This window comes from Amblyomma mixtum, chromosome 3, assembly GCF_055824585.1.
Source record: "Amblyomma mixtum isolate Tamu chromosome 3, ASM5582458v1, whole genome shotgun sequence".
In the NCBI taxonomy this organism is placed as follows: domain Eukaryota; kingdom Metazoa; phylum Arthropoda; class Arachnida; order Ixodida; family Ixodidae; genus Amblyomma; species Amblyomma mixtum.
Genome location: NC_143014.1, coordinates 224,806,488 through 224,826,207, shown reverse-complemented (window position 1 = coordinate 224,826,207; position 19,720 = coordinate 224,806,488). Strand labels below are relative to the sequence as shown.

At 46.8% G+C, this 19,720-nt stretch overlaps 1 protein-coding gene across 1 annotated transcript in view; it reads left to right on the top strand.

The window, feature by feature from the left end:
- The window catches only part of LOC149353843 (uncharacterized), a 615,886-nt gene extending 599,711 nt beyond the window's left edge, over window positions 1-16,175 (top strand). The window contains exons 9-10 of the mRNA XM_089575872.1: window positions 13,229-13,313; window positions 15,591-16,175. Of these exons, the coding sequence (XP_089431998.1) occupies window positions 13,229-13,313; window positions 15,591-15,669 (164 nt within the window). The 3' untranslated portion in view covers window positions 15,670-16,175. The remainder of the gene's footprint in view (window positions 1-13,228; window positions 13,314-15,590) is intronic.
- The last annotated feature ends 3,545 nt before the right edge of the window (window positions 16,176-19,720 follow it).

The following is a 19,720-nucleotide window of genomic DNA, read 5'->3' as shown; positions in this document are numbered from 1 at the left end:
CCCCTCCGTCCTCATCCCCGTTTTCCTTCTCCTTCACAGTGTCTGTCCAGCCATAGAGCTAATATACCAGCTAGAGTTACTGTATATGCTACCTTTGGTAGCATATACAGTAACTCTAATACCAGCAGAACACCAGCGCCGCAGCGGCGAGCAGCGGAAACTCGGGGCGCCGCCGGAGCAGACCCCCTGCTAGCTTTGTTTGCACGTGCGACGGGAGAGTCGTGCGAGGTGCAATCTTCGCGCTGACAGACGCGGTCTCGACGAAGCGAAAAGGAGGTAGTACGAAGGCCGTGATGTAAAAACCAAAGCGTATGTACACGGCGATCCACTTTTACCGCGAACGCGCGAGTATGTGGCCGCGTTCTTTGGAGAGCCAGTGAGTCTGTCCCTACCGTGCACGAAAAAAGTGGCAGACGACGCGCAGGCAAGTCGCTCGCTGCTCGATTTTCCAGCCTTGCGACTGCGAGTCGCAAGCCACTGAACTAATCGGCGAGACAGTCGAGATTTTGGCAATGACGCCGCCCGCGGCCACGCCGGGCGGCGAACTGCGCTGCTCCCTCGCTGCCGTAGTCGTCGCTAAGCCTAACCATTTCGCATCGATGCTGCAGCTGAGGGCACTTCGGATCTGGCCAGCGCTGTAATAAAGGTGCTACTCGCGTCACCGTTTTACTATGTTCTTCGTCACATAACAAAACAAAGACGTGATTGATTTCCGTGATTCCTTTAACAGCGGAGCCAGGTGACAACAGGCGAGCAGCACTGGGCATCAGCAAAGCGGCTTTGGAAAAGAAATATGCTGTTATCACTTCTACCAGCAGCTCGGTATTGGCCAACGATCCTCAAAAATGATTCATTTTTGACGTTGCTCTACTTCAGGGCTTGGTATGAACGCGAACAAACAATATTAGCGTATTTTTCTGACGGCGGCGGCAGGCGAACAGGCCGGCAGGCCGGCCCTGAGAAGCGCGCTGCTGCCGCTGTCATCATGACGCTTGTACGACTGCAGTGCACATCAGTACCGTCACGACATCCTCCTGGTCGCCGTAGTGCATTGCGAATCGCACCGAGCGCGAGTGCGGGAGACGCGGTCAAAGCAGACGAAATTAATATTCCGGAGAGTTTTCGTTTCAAGCGAGAAGGCGACCCGCAGGTCGCACTTGCAAGTGTGAACAATGGTGGTGAAATGTTTAGAGGAATCCCGCAAGGTGGAGTAGAATGCTGACGAACTGTAATCGAGAAACGCCCCATGGAAAAGTGGGATTATAATCAGTTAGAACTGCTCATCGCTACAAAAATGAAACAAGTGAAAGGAGTAAACCGCTGGAGAGGAAAGAGGAAGCCACGAAGCTGGTGGAATATGGAAATTAAGGAGGCCATCGAACAACGGCGGGTGGCTTCAAGGGAACACAGAGAAGCGAAGAAGGCGCAGTTATCTGAAGAGGAAATAGGCGAAAAATGGGAATCTTATCGACAAAAGAAACAGCAAGTTCAGGTCCTAGTCCAGGCTAAAATGAAGCAGTCCTCTGATAAATGGCTGGCTGAAGTTAGCGAGGCAAATAAAGGGGGGGCCAAGAAAATTCTGGAACTATATAAGCTGGTTGGGAAAAACAAGTAAAAGAACGCAGGAACAGATTATAGACACTGAGGGAAAATGTTTAGAGGCACACGATGCTGTGAACTACATTACATCATTTATAGCTGCGCCTTTTAGCAACGACAATGGGGTAATCTCCCCAAGTGAGGCGGCAACACAGGACAGCACAATAGAGAACAGCTTAGAACTGACTAGTCTTAACTGGGAAAAGGCGGAAGCGAATATTCCTAAAACCACATCCGCAGGGATAGACGAAATTCCAATTAAGCTGATTAATGAACTTGGCCCAAGAAGCAAGGAAGCGCTGATAAAAGCATTGGAGACAGTCATAACAAATCAGCAAATTCCGCACAGCTGGAGAAGAGTAAAATGAATTTGATTTATAAAGGGAAAGGACATAAGATGAACATCAAATCCTACCGTCCGTTTACGATAACGTCTGTTATGTACAGGCTTGCAATGCAGGCGGTGAAATTAAAAATGCAGGCATGGGTAGAAGGTAATCGGATACTCGGAGAACTTCAGAATGGGTTCAGAAGGGGTAGGCGTTTAGATGATAGCCTGTTCGTGCTTACCCAATGGATATAAATAGCTAAGGCGGAAAACAGACCTCTGTTTTTAGCCTTTCTGGACATAAGCGGTGCATACGATAACGTGAACAGGGAACTCCTGTGGAGCATATTGAAAGATTTAGGTATCGGTCATGAGGTAATTGATTTTCTACAGGAAATCTACCGAGATAATGAAGTTTAAATTACATGGGAAGGGAAAAAAAGTACCACAACTCTGGGGGTGCACAAATGATTCAGGCAAGGTTGTCCTCTATCACCGCTGCTGTTCATGCTTTACGTGATGAATATGGAAAGAAGGCTAGAAGAAAGTAATCTAGGTTATAATCTGTCGTACAAATTAGGCGGAAATGTGGTTGAGCAGCGACTCCCGGGTTTAATGTATGCGGACGATATTGTACTGTTAGCAGATAGCCAGGAAGATTTACAAACTTTGGTTAATTGCTGTGGAGACGAAGGAGACGCTCTAGGATTCAGTTTTAGCGCAACTAAATCAGGTGTGAGGATTTTTAACGATACAACTGACCAGGTGCTTACAATACAAAGCCACGAAATACCCAAAGTGGCCGAATACAAATACCTCGGGATATTGCTAAACGAAGGGCTGATATACACGGAAAAGCACGAACAGGCTCTTAGGGCAAAAGGACGAAGAGACGCTGGGATAATGAAACATAGGGCATTATGGGGGTACAACAAATATGAAGTACTAAGAGGTATTTGGAAAGGAATAATGGTGCCGGGACTTACTTTCGGTAATGCGGTTCTGTGCTTAAGGGCAGAAGTTCAGTCGAGATTAGACATAAATCAGAGAGCTGTTGGAAGATTAGCACTAGGTGCCCACGGCAAAACCACAAACGAGGCAGTACAAGGGGATATGGGCTGGGCATCGTTCGAAGCACGGGAAGCTAAGAGTAAAATACTATATGAAGAACGCCTGAGGAAATTGGACGATAACAGGTGGGCAGCTAAGGTATTTAAATATTTGTACAGAAAGAGCGTTGACTCACAGTGGCGGAAAAGAACTAGAAAACTAACCAGTAAGTATGCAGGTCATGAGGACGGAGAAACAAAGAGCATTAAACGACAGGTTAAAAACGCGGAAGTTAAAAATTGGATGAATTCAATGGAAAAGAAACATAGTGTAGAACTATATCGATACTGGAAAAGGCAGATCAGGAAAGAATTTTTCTATGATAACTCAAGAAGCAGTGCCCTACTTTTTGAAGCTAGGTCAGGGCGTCTTAGAACGCGCAGCGTCAAAAAGAAATTTAACAAAGAAGATGACACATGTGCAGTGTGTGGTAGATCTGTGGAAACAATTGAACACCTCATAATCAAATGTGATGGTATCCATCCGGATGTTGATGCAGGCGAAGTCACTCTTCCTGAGGCCCTTGGGTTTAAAGATAACAATGGCCATGTAAATAAATCTGCAGTGGAAGTTAGCAAAAAGCGATTGGAGGATTGGTGGCTGAAAAGCAGAGATGTGGCTTAATGTTAGAATTGTAGGAAACCGTAGGTAAAGATGATGGCGATTCTTAATGAGAATTGCCAACACAGTAAACAAAAAAAAAGAAAAGCTGAGCATGGTGGCAATTGCCACCACCCCGTTTCAAAGGGGGCGCTCCTATCCATCCATCCATCCATGGAGGAAGAAAAAACTAGTAGGGAGCATGACGTCACAATCTTGAAGCCTAGTCATAAAAAATATAATGGAAAGCATCATGGGAAATAGGCCGTCATGTGACAAGGCAACGGTAGCTCTTAGCCGGATTTCGGTTTCGGTTTCGCTCTCTCGCTCTACGAGCAACTGCGCGACCATCTGCTTGTGTTCACTGACGGCTCCGTGGTGAGCGCAAACTGCTCGCTCGCTGCAGCGGCCGCCATACACGAGCGACGCGTGCGCTGACTGCGGCGCAGTGGAGGCATTGGAGCACATGCTCCCCTTCGCTGTGCCGCTTCTGCCGTGCTGTGCTGCGTCGCGAGATGCTCGCGGCCTACAGGGCGCTGGGAATCATCCCGGACAGTCTCTAAGCGCTCCTGTGGCCGCGCGGCAATGCGCGCACCCGTAACAGAACAATGGTGAGCCTCTGTGCGTTCATGAGCAGGCGGACTTGACTTCCCGCTTGCGCTTCGCCAGGTAGTGCACGCGTGACACGAACGCTCGGTGGGTGCTACCTCGGACGGTATACGCGGTCGGGCGCCCCACCCCGGCCGCTAGTGCAGTGTGCCGCGCGCGCGATTAGTCCGAGACAGGACGCTGCGTGCGCGCGGCTACGTAGTACGTACAGTTTACTTCTTTTTGTAAGTGATTGTGCGCAGTGGCCGGGAGACCCCGCGCAGGGGCAGACGTAAAGCCGCCGGCACTCTCGACAGCGAGAGAGAGAAATACTTCACTGCTGCATTTCACGCCGGAACTGCGTATGTGCGCGAGCGTACTCGGCGCAACTTGTGCCTCGAGAATAGCGGAGAACGGCGGGCCCATGGGCGGGCCGAAGTCCGCCTGCCCAAGAAATAGAATCTTGCGCAGCGCGCCGGAGCGCTCGTTAATCACGTCCGTGCGCCGTGAGCGCTCTGGAAGCCACTGCGCCCTTTTTTAAAGGCTCGTTTTTTCGCCTACTCTCGAGTTCTCCGCCTATAGCATGCGCTGAAATAAACGCTCCGTACGTGTTTATAACGACGAAATGAATTCCTCTCCATTCTCTTTATGAACCACAGTTGAACAGTGACGAGGTCGCGGCCGCACCCTTTGATGAAAAGTTTACCTGCAATTTTCTACAGTGCACCAAAAAACTCGAGAGTGTAATCAACGGAAGTGTTGAGACGCGGAGCCTTCAGACAACCTCGAGCTCGGTACGCATTCCGCCAAAGCTGCAACACAGGCGCTGCGCTTCTGCGCTACATCGGACGCGGACGTTCACTAAAAAGCACCGCTGGTTGGCAGTCTGGTAACTGTGGAGGGCCTATTTCCCAAGAGTCAGTGCGCAAAAGGGCCCTCGGCAGTGGCGTCAGAGGAGGATGGCTTGCAGAGGCTGAGCGCACTCTCTCCTAGTTTTTTTTCCTCCATGCATCCATTCATCCATCCTGTTGCCTGGGCGCATGTCCTTTCGACTCGCACGTAAGTGGATCGCCCTGCGCATCGCATGCAACAACTGACAACTACGATAAACAAGTGTCTCGCTTTATTTCGCAGAGCTGAAAGTACTTCGCATATTTCGAGCATATAATTATACAGTGGACTTACCTCTAGTTACATGTCATACAGTACGACGTTGTTACTCACTCGAGAAACGCATTTTACAGTCAAATGGGCCTCCTCGTCGTCGATCGTCTGCTCCACACAGCAGACGCGACTAATCAGTTTCCCCCTTTAATTAAGTTTGCATTGCGAAACTGCGCGTCAGTCTGAACGATCTTATAAATGGTCCTATAACGTCCAATGTCCATGTATCAATATCCTCTGCATGTTGAGGGGACTATTGGGTTCAGATATCAGTTAGTGGATGTTCAAAGGATATTCATGCATGGATTTTGTTTCAGCGCATTGCAAGTTTTGGAAATGTGCTGACAACTTACTAGAACTAGATTTTTTTAAGGCATACATATATGTGAACATGGTGAAGTTATGTTGCCAATGGATTTTAATGATTCCTGATTTCGCAGTCATAAATTTTCAGAAACGAATTATTTCAAGCAGTCGGCTATTACGCGCTTTCATTTAATTTTGTGCGTACAAATGCATGTACAGTACGAATGTATGATGCCGACAGCCATAAACGCCGCGATTTCAAAACCAGAACCATAAGTAGTACTCTCTTGACAGTGAGCAGCCTAACGGCCATCGGCATCGTCAATAACCACGCCGCTAGCGCCACCACCAGTGCGGCCGCGCCGGGCGCGATGTTTTCGTGATTCCTTTTAGCGTTTCTTAACTTTTTTATTTTTGTTTGAAGTGTCACTTTCTTCGTTGTGGCGGTAAGCTTGTTCCGCATGTTGAGCCCTCATTGCTGGAAGTACTAAGGGATTACGTGGAGTGCAGCAATAATGGTGAGTTTTTATGACACTGTTCTGGCAAACAAAGTGTTAGTTTGAGGCATTGTGTAATATTCATGCTGGTGATTTAATCAGTCGGTTTATCAGTTCGCGGAGTGCAGAGGTTGCTTTAAAATGCGTAGTGTTTGGTTGTTGTGGCTCGATTTCTCCCCGGAGCGCAGACATGTTACAGTAGTGGCGAGGGAATGGCTGTGCTCTGTGCCACTTCTGCCTCTAAATAGCAAACTGCACGCGTGGGACTTCAGTTCTGAGTTGTAAGTGGAATAAAGTTGGTGGCAGTTAGCTGGGCCTGGCAGAGTTTCGTGAGACGTACCCGCCATAGAGTTTCTTACTATTACCTAGAGGGAAAGCTGGCAAGCCGTCTATGGGAGTTTGCATGGAGACCCCACGTGACCACCTCAGCCACCATGGGCGCTCAAAGCATCATGGGGCGGTGAGCTACTTGTTGCGGAACTGCAACTTTTGGCCAAAAAATAATAAAAAAATAAAGCTGTTTGATAGCTACAAACGTCCTAACATTCAATATCTTGTCTAATGATTGCAACAAACGAGCAGAAAAGCATTTAAGTGCAAAGTTTGCCTAAAACAAGACATGACTAGCTCTCCTATTGGCCAAGTGATGAACACTAAAAAAACTAATATTTCGTAATTAACAGGCGCACTTTTAAAAGTAAATATGTTTTCAAAAAAAATGTTGTTGCTTAGATACTTCAAGAAGTTTTTTAATGGCATTTCGGAAGAGTAAAACCTTTTATTGGCGTCGTGTGTCGTCGCGCCTTCACTACTATGGCTTTTGCACACTGCGTTCGCGCGAAAGTCGTCTGCGCACACACGAACTACGTTTTCGGAATGAAACGCCTTAGTACTGCCACTCTGTGTTCCCGAAAAACTACGACTGTGCCGCAACAAGTAGCTCACCGCCCCATGATGCTTTGAGCGTCCATGTTGGCTGAAGTGCAGCGCCGCCAGCTTTCCCTCTAGGTAGTAGTAAGAAACTCTATGGTACCCGCCGTCTGCTATCCCAGTGTTGCCATACTGTAGTGTTGCCAGACTTGCGCGACTCCCAGTGTTGCCAGGCTATAAGGTTGCCAGATTGTGAACTAAAACCCAGTGTGGCTAGACTGTTTGTTCCCTCTCCCTTTTACATTCTCCTCCGCCTACAACTACGCTGTCGCGCCGGAACAGCCCAGCTCGTAAGAGCAGCCTTGCCCGGAGTGGCCGCCGCCTGTTCGCCAAGCGAAAGAGCATGTCCGCGGCGGTTACGAAATTGCTTTTTAGTGACTTGTCGAGCAGACGGGTACCACAGACGAAATCTGCCGATGCGTGGCCCCAGTGAGCGTATTAAGACGAGAGAAACGCGTGATTTTGTTGAAATAAGCGTGCTATGCTCAAATTCACTTGTCGAGCAGACGGGTACGACAGACGAAATCTGCCGATGCGTGGCCCCAGTGATCGTATTTAGACGAGAGAAACGCGTGATTTTGTTGAAATAAGCGTGCTAAGCTCAAATTCACTTGTCGAGCAGACGGGTACCACAGACGAAATCTGCCGATGCGTGGCCCCAGTGAGCGTATTAAGACGAGAGAAACGCGTGATTTTGTTGAAATAAGCGTGCTAAGCTCAAATTCACTTGTCGAGCAGACGGGTACACCAGACGAAATCTGCCGATGCGTGGCCCCAGTGATCGTATTTAGACGAGAGAAACGCGTGATTTTGTTGAAATAAGCGTGCTAAGCTCAAATTCACTTGTCGAGCAGATGGGTACACCAGACGAAATCTGCCGATGCGTGGCCCCAGTGATCGTATTTAGACGAGAGAAACGCGTGATTTTGTTGAAATAAGCGTGCTAAGCTCAAATTCACTTGTCGAGCAGACGGGTACACCAGACGAAATCTGCCGATGCGTGGCCCCAGTGAGCGTATTAAGACGAGAGAAACGCGTGATTTTGTTGAAATAAGCGTGCTAAGCTCAAATTCACTTGTCGAGCAGACGGGTACACCAGACGAAATCTGCCGATGCGTGGCCCCAGTGATCGTATTTAGACGAGAGAAACGCGTGATTTTGTTGAAATAAGCGTGCTAAGCTCAAATTCACTTGTCGAGCAGACGGGTACCACAGACGAAATCTGCCGATGCGTGGCCCCAGTGAGCGTATTAAGACGAGAGAAACGCGTGATTTTGTTGAAATAAGCGTGCTAAGCTCAAATTCACTTGTCGAGCAGACGGGTACACCAGACGAAATCTGCCGATGCGTGGCCCCAGTGAGCGTATTAAGACGAGAGAAACGCGTGATTTTGGTGAAATAAGCGTGTTAACTTGAAGCACTGGTCATACTCATCCTGGTCACGGCACCAGTTAACTTGAAACTCTGATTCTCCTGGTCACGGCGCCAGTTAAGTTTCTCCTCTGGATCGTCGTCGGAATGGCCGGCTCGTCTATGCATGTGGTTAGCAGTTCGAAGGGCACTTCGCGCCAGTGGCGGTCCCAGAGATTGGTTTTAGGGGGGAGCGGACGAACTTCCGTATAAAAAAAAAAAATAGACATTTTTTTTATCTACATTTTATTTGTACAACTTTTGCGCGTTTTTTTTTTGAAAATTAAGTGATGAACGATATAAATGTTATACCAGAACTCTTGCCTTGAATGTTAACGGCTACGTGAGAAATATTCATTTCGATGCCAGGGAGAAACAGGTCGTCGGATGAGACATCCCGCCACGGTGGGTCTAGCAAGGTCAATGCACCTGTCCGGGCATTTCACGAGTGCGATTGGCGGCCCTCATTACTCAGTTCGGGGAAGGAGCTTTGTTCCGCCCTTGGACACCTCTGACTAGGCGGCTGGGCGGTGCGTCTTGTGAAGCCAACCGAAGGGACGATCCCCACGCTGGCGTCGCTGCGTCTCATGGTGGGATAGGTGGTAGCGGTTTATTTTAAAGAAAAAATAAAAGGCGAAGGAAAAGAATGTTGCCGGCCGCGTCAATTGCCATCTAGTATCGTAAGCACGCGAGCTGCAGCCGGCGGAGGTGAAAGGGAAAATATAGCGAGGAGAAGGACAGGGAAGAGCTTTGTATGCTATTTATAAAATACAAAAAGTAATCAAGTTCGCGCCGCTCGCGCGCAAATGTCCGGGCTCTGTCCGAAAGCAAGAGCGCGCGAGCGGTCACTGTGCACAATCGTTTACAGAAAACGACAAATTGTACGTAGCGTCCTGTCTCTAACTAATCGCGCGCGTGGCACACTGCACGAGCGGCCGGGGTGGGGCGCCCGGCCTCGTAGAGTCCGAGGTAGCACCTAAGGAGCGTGCATGCCACGCGTGCACTACCTAGCGAAGAGCAAGCGGGAAGTCAAGCCCGCCTGCTCGCCCACGGTGGGATAAAGACATGAATGAGTGGCTCCACGTCGCCCCGACGAGGTTGCTGGCCACCGCAACCGCATGTGAATGGCACCGCCGTCGTCGCCGCGCCGGCGCCAAGGCAAGACAACAGCGGGGCATGGCAGGGCCCCGATGCCTCGACAATAACTACGAATTTTAGAATTGTGTGGAATAAAACTGCCGCTAACACGTTGAACGTACAAGGTAGGGGACTACTGGACACATCACAGACGAAAAAGGTTTGTTGATTTACGTCAAAAATCACATCTCGCCCTGTGAGAGCCCGAAAACGTACGTTCGGGAAGATATGCAAAGGCTTTTGGGGAAGGGGGGGGGAGCGCCCCCTCCGCCCCTCGGACCGCCACTGCTTCGCGCCTTCGTCCACTCGTCCGGCGACACGTTGCCGGTTGGGGCAGCAACTCCAAACTTCTTGAGAAGCAAAACTAGTTTATTGAAGACGGAAACAAAAATAAAGGCAACAGGAGAAAAAGGCGGTTAAAAAACAGGCGGTTAAAAAACAGGCGGTTTGAAAACAGGCGGTTTGAAAAAGGGCTGTAGAAAAGCGGCCGAGATTGGGACTCGGCGCGCTCCTCTTCTTTGTTTGCAGCTGGTTTTAATACCGTCGATAATTGGGCGGAGCTTTATTAAATCTGCTCTCGCGCAATTTCAATCAATACTGCTGGAGTGGCACTGTAGGTACAAGTGGGCGGCGGCCAGTGCTCGCCAGAACCCGACTCTAGAGGCGCCAGTAATGTCCGCTGCTTAGCTAGACAGTCCGGGTTTTCAGAAGTCGCCGACCTTACTGACCCCCACCCACTTGAGAGCTAATCTCTTTTTAATAGGAAACGGTCGTCGGCCCCTTGGTCCCCGTTTCCCGCGGCCTTGGAGAGCGTCCGAAGCGCGCGACGCGCTGTCACCATTCCTAACCCCTCTAGACTTCCGATGGACACGGTAGTTACCGTCGAGAGGGGGAAGGAACCTACTGGCGCCGTAGGCGTCTAGCTTACAGGTACCAACGACGCGTGCTCAGATTCACGCAACATTGACACTTTTAATTGGGGTAGGCAGTGTTGAACTGAATAACTGATAACAACGAAATTGTAGGCTGTGCTTGGTGAGCTTCGAAAAAAGTGCGAAATTCGGGCGTCGTCAGAAGCAGCCTTTGCAGAAATAATTACTTCATGTGCGCGCATCCTATTATTGCCCAGTCACTTCTTAGTGGCTAGATATTTTCTTCTGGCAGTTAAGAATGCTCTGCAACTCGTGCTGCGTTGAAAGCCGCATTCAGAACAGTAATTGTAGGAATGAAAACATCTTCGACCGAAGTCCGTCTTGATGGGTTTTTGAGATAGTTGAGAGGAAACTGACGCCAACCAATATTTTTACTTTTTTGCCCACCGTTTCGGGACCAACTCGGTCCCTTCTTCAGGGGTGACTACAGTGTGCCAGCAGCAGCGGGGTGCTGCCTTCGCTCTGCCTTTGTTAGCCCGTGGCGCAGTGCACTAACCCACGACGAAGGAAGCGTTCCTGGAGTCCTATTCGTCGCCGCCTTTGTGAAACGGATGTGCCATGACTCCACATGTCGCCTCTTGAACGTTTTTTTTTTTTCGCGCAGATTTTAAAGGTTTATTAAAACGAAATACAAATGAGTTGTAAGTTTCATAAAAAAGTTAGTACAGTAGGAGGTCCCAAAGTGAAAACTGTCTGGGGAACCTCCCATCAGGAATACATAAGAAAAGTGCACAAGTTTGGCAGGGGAGATGGAACAAAAGTATACAATTAAGTTAAAACCTATTAGTGTAATTTGCGCCAATGAATAAGTTATACAATAGTTAGCGGGCATAATTTAACAAAAATGGCATAAAACAGCAAAGCATAAGAGCAAGAGAAAGAACACAAAAAGACATCGGATAGCAATGGGCATTGAATAAATGCAGATATAAAACATAGGCGGAGGAAAAAAAAAGAGGTTCCAGATGAGTAACAATATGACCGTTTGCTGTCAGAGTGGGGAACAGAAAATAAGATTAAGGCAAACTTAAGCATGGCATGAAGCTGAATGGGTTGATGAGAGATGTTTTTTTTAGTAAAGTGTAGAAAGCGGACTGCGAACGTGCGGATTTGATTGCTAGTGGTAATGAATTCCAGGTTTTGATGGCGGAGAAAAAAGCAGTTTGTTTTCCATAATTTGTACTCACTTTTGGTAGAAGCATATTGTTTTGTTCAGATAATCTAGTGTTATTGCTATTAGCAAGGAAAGATGCGGAAAAACAGAGAAGTTGATTTCAACAAAATCACGCGTTTCTCTCGTCTAAATACGATCACTGGGGCCACGCATCGGCAGATTTCGTCTGGTGTACCCGTCTGCTCGACAAGTGAATTTGAGCATAGCACGCTTATTTCAACAAAATCACGCGTTTCTCTCGTCTTAATACGCTCACTGGGGCCACGCATCGGCAGATTTCGTCTGTGGTACCCGTCTGCTCGACAAGTGAATTTGAGCACAGCACGCTTATTTCAACAAAATCACGCGTTTCTCTCGTCTTAATACGCTCACTGGGGCCACGCAGCGGCAGATTTCGTCTGTCGTACCCGTCTGCTCGACAAGTGAATTTGAGCATAGCACGCTTATTTCAACAAAATCGCACGTTTCTCTCGTCTTAATACGCTCACTGGGGCCACGCATCGGCAGATTTCGTCTGTGGTACCCGTCTGCTCGACAAGTCACTAAAAAAATAATTTCGTAACCGCCGCGGACGTGCTCTTTCGCTTTGCGAACAGGCGGCGGCCACTCCGGGCAAGGCTGCTCTAACGAGCTGGGCGGTTCCGGCGCGACAGCGTAGCTGTAGGCGGAGGAGAATGTAAAAGGGAGAGGGAACAAATAGTCTGGCCACACTGGGTTTCAGTTCACAATCTGGCAACCTTATAGCCTGGCAACACTGGGAGTCGCGCAAGTCTGGCAACACTACAGTATGGCAACACTGGGATAGCAGACGGCGGGTACGTCTCACGAAACTCTGCCGCTGGGCCTTCTAAGTAGTCTTCTAAGTAGTCTTCTGGGCCTTCTAAGTAGTTGGAGTAGTCTGCACTTTGATGGCACACATTCCACTGCACATTCCGGCCGCCTGACATGCTATGACCCCTACTACAAAGGTTCACAGTTTCCAGTCTCCGGCGGCGCAATAAGAGCTCTTGCATATCTTATGTTGGGGTCAAATTTGCTAACAACTCCCCATTCGCTTTTCTCTGCAAAACTAAGTGGGCTGCTTTGTTCTTAGTCACGCGCTTGTGTTTGCCTTTTTTGGACATGGCATTTTTTTTCCTTTTTGTACTTTTAACCTTTTGTGTGAACTTGGCCTGTTTTCACTTATTTTAATTTCCTTTCATTTCAGTTGCACATTTCGCGGTATTTGGTTCTTGAATACTTTTTTTTATTTGAGCTTGTGTTTTTATCACTTTGTCTGAAATTTTCTATTTTATTGCTGTGTTGACAATGAAAGTTGTGCTGAGAAAATTCCTGCTACTATTTGCGTGCCCAGGCAAGGGTTTACATCATATGTATAAAATGAAAGTTGCTGTTTGTAAGCCTCATATAATGCAGCTGGGCGTGACCTTTCTTCTCTCCTGCTCCTTTTCAGGTTTTTTGGAGAACATGTTCAGAGAACAGTCTCATGCATCTTGTCACTCTCTAGCTGCATTCTTCGCCATGAAGACAAACAGCTGGTATGGAACTGTCTTTGTACTTCATTTTTAGTTAGTTATAGTCATGAACTGTGGAAGGCAAATAAATAGCTTTCACCAAATATTTTCTAGTTCTTCATTAAAGACAGGCTAATCACCAACCACTGCCATATCTTTCCTCCTCACATAACACATAAAAATTTCAAGCAATCACGTTTCACTGGCCTCATTGACTCACTTGAGTTAAACCTCTTTTCCCCACTCGTCCCAACTTCGATTCTGCAAATGCTTTCATGAAACACAATCTCAATTGTTCAATAATGATTAACTCACATTTGTAGCTTCTGGGTTTGGGAAGAGCTTTGTTTTTAGATGTCTTGAAGGCATTTCTCAATGTTAAGCTCCAAATTTCTACAATAAAGTAAAGCACCTCAACACTGACTACTTGGTTTTCCACAGGATAACAGACTTCCTTTCTAACTACACAACATGCAGCTGCTAATACAACCAACTCTCATGGTGTTCCCATCCTTTCAGGCATGCGTCAGGGATGTGCCTTAGCATGCTTATTCTTTCTGACCTGTATTAGCAGTTCATTTAGTGTTGCTTCTACTTCTATTATTTTTTGCTGCACATTATGTCATCTACTGCAAAATAGCTGATGGTTCTGACATTGCATCCCTTCGGACTGAATTCGATTACACTGTGTAGTGCTTCTTTACTTGTCGAGCTTCAATTTTTGTTACAAATTTATGAGCATTTCTTGTAACCAGTCACCCTGTCCCTATATTTAAAAAAAAAGTCTCCTTGACTTCTTTCTAGTGTAAGTTCATTGGCATGCATACTACAACCTTCAACGAAAATTCATGGAAGTCTAACTGATATTGACTACCTAATGTGAAAATCTAGTTGCTTGCTGATGCATTTATAACACGATTTTTCTAATGAAACTGAAAAACTGAAATTATATCCTTGTCCCATGTGGGCCATGGCTGGTCTGTTTGTAAATGCCCTCAAGAATGCACACACTTGCTCAATGCATTTCATTCTGCTTTTGCATACTGCAAACGCAAAAGACATGAAGAAAACCGAACATCCCGCTTCCTCACTCTTTGCCATAAGGGGTGTTCTGTGTTTTTGATAAGATCACAACTGACTCTGATCGTACTTTTTCACACCTGCTACCTCATATCTGCATGCATCAGCCACCCTCATGAAGTCAGCATACCTCACCAAAGATGGTGATATACGCATGCTCATTCCTGCTGAAAACATGCTGTTATTGGCACCACTGTCACACTGCAGTATTTTCAGACACAAGTAAAGAAAGAGGTGGCAATAAGGGAGTAATTACTCAGTGATATCCACTCACTGGCTACAAACGGCTAGCTTTCCTTTGTAGCCTTATGGCTGCGCTTGGGTAGACTTCAATGAGTAATTACTCACTTATTACAAATCTACTCCACCTTGGGGGATTCCCCTAAACATTTGTCCGACCACCACCAAAGAGGCAGCAAATGCCCCTTAAAAGGGGCCCTCCAGCCAATGGCGTGGATTGATTTTCAGACACAGTGGTTAATCCTTTTTGATCTACAATGCTGGCGCAAGGGGATTACACCCATGCTATGAGAATCTGTTGACACCAGTGTATAGACGGCCTGCTTTGAGAAGCATTTCCTCTTTCATTCTTGAGTTTTATCCGACTGCAGTCGCCAACCAACATTAATCACTATTGCTCTGCACATGCTAACTTCTTTTCAACTCATTAGAAACGTATAGTCACAAATATGTACTTGAAATTCTTGGTTGTTGTCCTTGTGTTTCAGTTTGCTGCGGCTTAGGCTTCTTCTTTGGTGTCAAGCATTCAGGCCATTGCATTAGGTCTTAGTACTCTGGAATGTGTGTCCGGATATAGTCTGCTTTGGTATCTCGAGGCGCCCTTTATTTCAACTTACCCATACTTTAACAGTTTTTGCGTTTTTGGATAATGCTGTTTTCTTTCCACTTGTGCCCTATCTGTTTTGTCAGGAGTGCCACTTTCTTCTGTGATGCTTCTAGCTGAACTAGTAAACTTGTGCTACTGTTAGACATTACAGCTGCTTAAATCTTACCTCTGGTAAGGCTAGTAAAGGTTATTGTGCATGCCCACTTGTGTGTTTGGCATCTATCGCATGCTTTCTGTCCTCATTACTTTTCAGTACAGATACCAAGCCAGTTCGGTAAAACATTACCTTCTGCATATTCATGTGCACCCATTTTGTCCACATTTCCTGTTGTGTCATGACTACTGCTCATCAAAATGCACTGTTATATTCACAGGCCTCCAAGGACCCGGAGTAAAAGAATGGATGCAACAGACGCTGATTATTATGGCTACTGGGCAATAAAATATGGCTGAGGGCAAAACAAGTGATTGTATTCCTTGTCCTTCCATACTCGAAGCCTGTGCCTGTGCATATTCCTTGCCCATGTACTGCCACGGGTGGAATATTCTGAAGAAACGACAACTGCGGCTGTTCGATTATACTTGTTTATTTTATGCGCTGTGCAGCTTGCAAAAACAGAAAGATCACCACAGAAAGATTGGTGAAAGATCACCAAATCGTATACAGTGCAAACTAACGACTTGATTACACATGAATGTTCCATCTCGTCGAACTGGAAATGACATTTAAGGAACTTGCATTCCAGAAAAAATGGCGCTTCTTTGCGACATGTTTATGTAATCGCATTGATCAGAGACCAGTATGTGATTTTCTCACAATGCATCAGTTGTCATTCCCAGATCATGTACAAAATGTCCAAACATCCTCTGAATGTACAACTGAATGTACAAAGGTCTTTTAAAGATACTTCACTTCCGAGTGCTACCTGATAATATTTGTAATCGCATGTGAACGGCTTGAGGACATGGCCCTCCGGAACAGCAGAGAGTTTTCCGCCTGCGATGCCATATCAAAGGCCTGCAGGAGCAGAAGGTTTCTGCAGAAGGTCTCCTTGGTGGGTCTATGCAAAACAGGTATGAGCTGCGAGCACTTAAGCAGACGGCGAGGTTGTGTTTACTGTTTGACAAGTCTGTCTGGGTGCTGTCAAAGCTGCACCATTGTCTCGCAGACGGCGAGGTTGTGTTCACTGTTTGACAAGTCTGTTTGGGTGCTGTCAAAGCTGCACCATTGTCTCGCAGACGGCGAGGTTGTGTTTACTGTTTGACAAGTCTGTGGGTGCTGTCAAAGCTGCACCATTGTCCCGCAGACGGCGAGGTTGTGTTTACTGTTTGAGAAGTCTGTTTGGGTGCTGTCAAAGCTGCACCATTGTCTCGCAGACGGCGAGGTTGTGTTTACTGTTTGACAAGTCTGTCTGGGTGCTGTCAAAGCTGCACCATTGTCTCGCAGACAGCGAGGTTGTGTTTACTGTTTGACAAGTCTGTTTGGGTGCTGTCAAAGCTGCACCATTGTTTCTACCAGGATCAGTTTCGCTCGAGGGCACTGTAGTTTCGCAACCGACGCTGGTTTGATACGTGTGCCACTGCGAGTAGCTCCTCAGACTTCGTTTTTCTTTCAGACTGCAATGGAGAAGACATGGGAGCATAATTGGTCAAAATACTTGTCGAAAAATAGTGTCAGCCATTGGGTACTCTCAAATCTAGCAAATTCTTCTAACTGCATAAAAATTGGGTTTCATTCTGTTTCATTTTTGTGGCTGCACCAGCTAAACAGTGCCGTTTCGAATAATTAGTTACAAAAATTCGAGAACTGGCGATCTGATTGTCTAAAATAAAAGAAAAATGCTAGGTTAGACTACCAGGACCTGCACGACTTTGAAGTCTAGGAGAAATGATATATAATATTCTGTAATGCCATATCTATGCTACAGAATTTCCTGTCAGATCTTGTAGGTAACGCTGTGGAACGCTACGATCTATGACGCAGATAACGTTACGAGAACTTACAAGACCAATAGGAAACCTATGCGGCTTGTGAATAGGACCTTTAGGGCTGTCTATATGAATTTTTGCTATGGTAACACTGTGACTTGTTATGCTCAGAGTTTGTTTTTCGCTTTCTAGCTATGCCGCAGTTCAGCATCGTCCCACACTTGTCATCAGGTGGAGGAAGCTTCCACAGCTTTCATGGAGAGAGAGAGAGACTCTTTAATGAAATACAGAGAATTTAGCCGGCGTTTAAAAATCGCTGGCATGCTACTCTGCGTAGGGAGGAGAATATGGGAGCTAAAGACAGGAGAGAAGTGTGGAAGAGGTAAAAAAAAACGAAGATAAAATGCGATGAAATGGCTACTAAGGATGCAATGGTGAGTATTGATGTAACCTATGGAATGATGGAGTGCATAGTCCGACAAATGGGCTGATGAAGTTCACTGCATGAAGAATGCACGAAGGTAATGTGCAAGTGAATTTAAAGCTTATCGAGATGTCCAATGTCTTTTAAATATGTAAATAGAAAGTTCATTACAAGTCTCTGTTGCCTAAGGCAGGCTAAGGGACCTAAAACTTTGTCCATTGTTAGGGGCACTGAGCAGAGCTTCTGCATGCAATGTTCATAGTATGCACGCTCATTAGCATACACAGGGCACTCAACCAGGATATGTTCCACAGTTTCTATCGAGGCACAGTTGTCAAAATGATGGTCACACAAGAAATATGAACTCGCCTCTTACATCACGAAGAGCAGCCTCTCACTTCGACACAGTGAATACTTCAGCCTCCCTGGACGTGCCACCATATCCCCCACACCGTCGTCCACCATGTCGACCGCCCACGACTTGCTGGCCTGGATTGTCTCAACGAGGAACAGTTTCGCTGGAGGGCACTATAGTTTCACAACCGACGCTGGTTTGATACGTGTGCCGCCGCGAGTAGCTCCTCAGACTTCGTTTTTCTTCCAGACTGCAATGGAGAAGACATGGGAGCATAAATGGTCAAAATACTTGTCGAAAAATAGTGTCAGCCGTTGGGTACTCTCAAATCTAGCAAATTCTTCTACCTGCATAAAAATTGGGTTTCATTCTGTTTCGTTTTTGTGGCTGCGACCAGCGAAACAGTGCCGTTTCGGAGAATTAGTTACAAAAATTCGAGAACTGGTGACTTGATTGTCTAAAATAAAAGAAAAACGCTAGGTTAGACTACCAGGACCTGCACGACTTTGAAGTCTAGGAGAAATGATACATAATATTCTGTAACGCCATATCTATGCTACAGAATTTCCTGTCAGATCTTGTAGGTAACGCTGTGGAACGCTACGATCTATAATGCAGATAACGTTACGAAAACATACAAGACCAGTAGGGCCGCCGCGGTGGCTCAGCGGTTATGGTGCTCGGCTGCTGACCCAAAAGACGCGGGTTCGATCCCGGCCGCGGCGGCTAGAATTTCTTTGGAGGAGAAATTCTAGAGGCCCGTGTACTGTGCGATGTCAGTGCACGTCAAAGAACCCCAGGTGGTCGAAATTTCCGGAGCCCTCCACTACGGCGTCTCTCATAGCCTTAGTCGCTTTGGGACGTTAAACCCCATAAACAAACAAACAAACAAGACCAGTAGGAAAACCATGCGGCTTATGAATAGGACCTTTAGGGCTGTCTATATGAATTTCTGTGACTTGTTATGCTCAGAGTTTGTTTTTCGCTTTCTAGCTATGCCGCAGTTCAGCATCGTCCCACAATTGCCATCAGGTGTAGGAAGCTTCCACAGCTTTCATGGAGAGAGAGAGAGAGAGACTCTTTAATGAAATACAGAGAATATAGCCGGCGTTTAAAAATCGCTGGCATGCTACTCTGCGTAGGGAGGGGAATATGGGAGATAAAGACAGAAGGAGAGAAGTGTGGAAGAGGTAAAAAAAAAACGAAGATAAAATGCGGCCATGAAATGGCTACTAAGGATGCAATGGCGAGTATTGATGTAACCTATGGAATGATGGAGTGCATTGTCCGACAAATGGGCTGACGAAGTTCACTGCATGAAGAGTGCACGAAGGTAACGTGCAAGTGAATTTAAAGCTTATCGAGATGTCCAATGTCTTTTAAATACGTAAATAGAAAGTTCATTCCAAGTCTCTGTTGCCTAAGGCAGGCTAAGGGACCTAAAACTTGTCCATTGTTAGGGGCACTGGGCAGAGCTTCTGCATGCAATGTTCATAGTATCCACGCTCGTTAGCATACGCAGGGCACTCAAGCAGGATATGTTCCACAGTTTCTATCGAGGCACAGTTGTCAAAATGATGGTCACACAAGAAATATGAACTCGCCTCTTACGTCACGAAGAGCAGCCTCTCACTTCATCAACAAAGTGAATACTTCAGCCTCCCTGGACGTGCCACCATATCCCCCACACCGTCGTCCACCATGTCGACCGCCCACGACTTGCTGGCCTGGATTGTCTCAACGAGGAACAGTTTCGCTGGAGGGCACTATAGTTTCACAACCGACGCTGGTTTGAT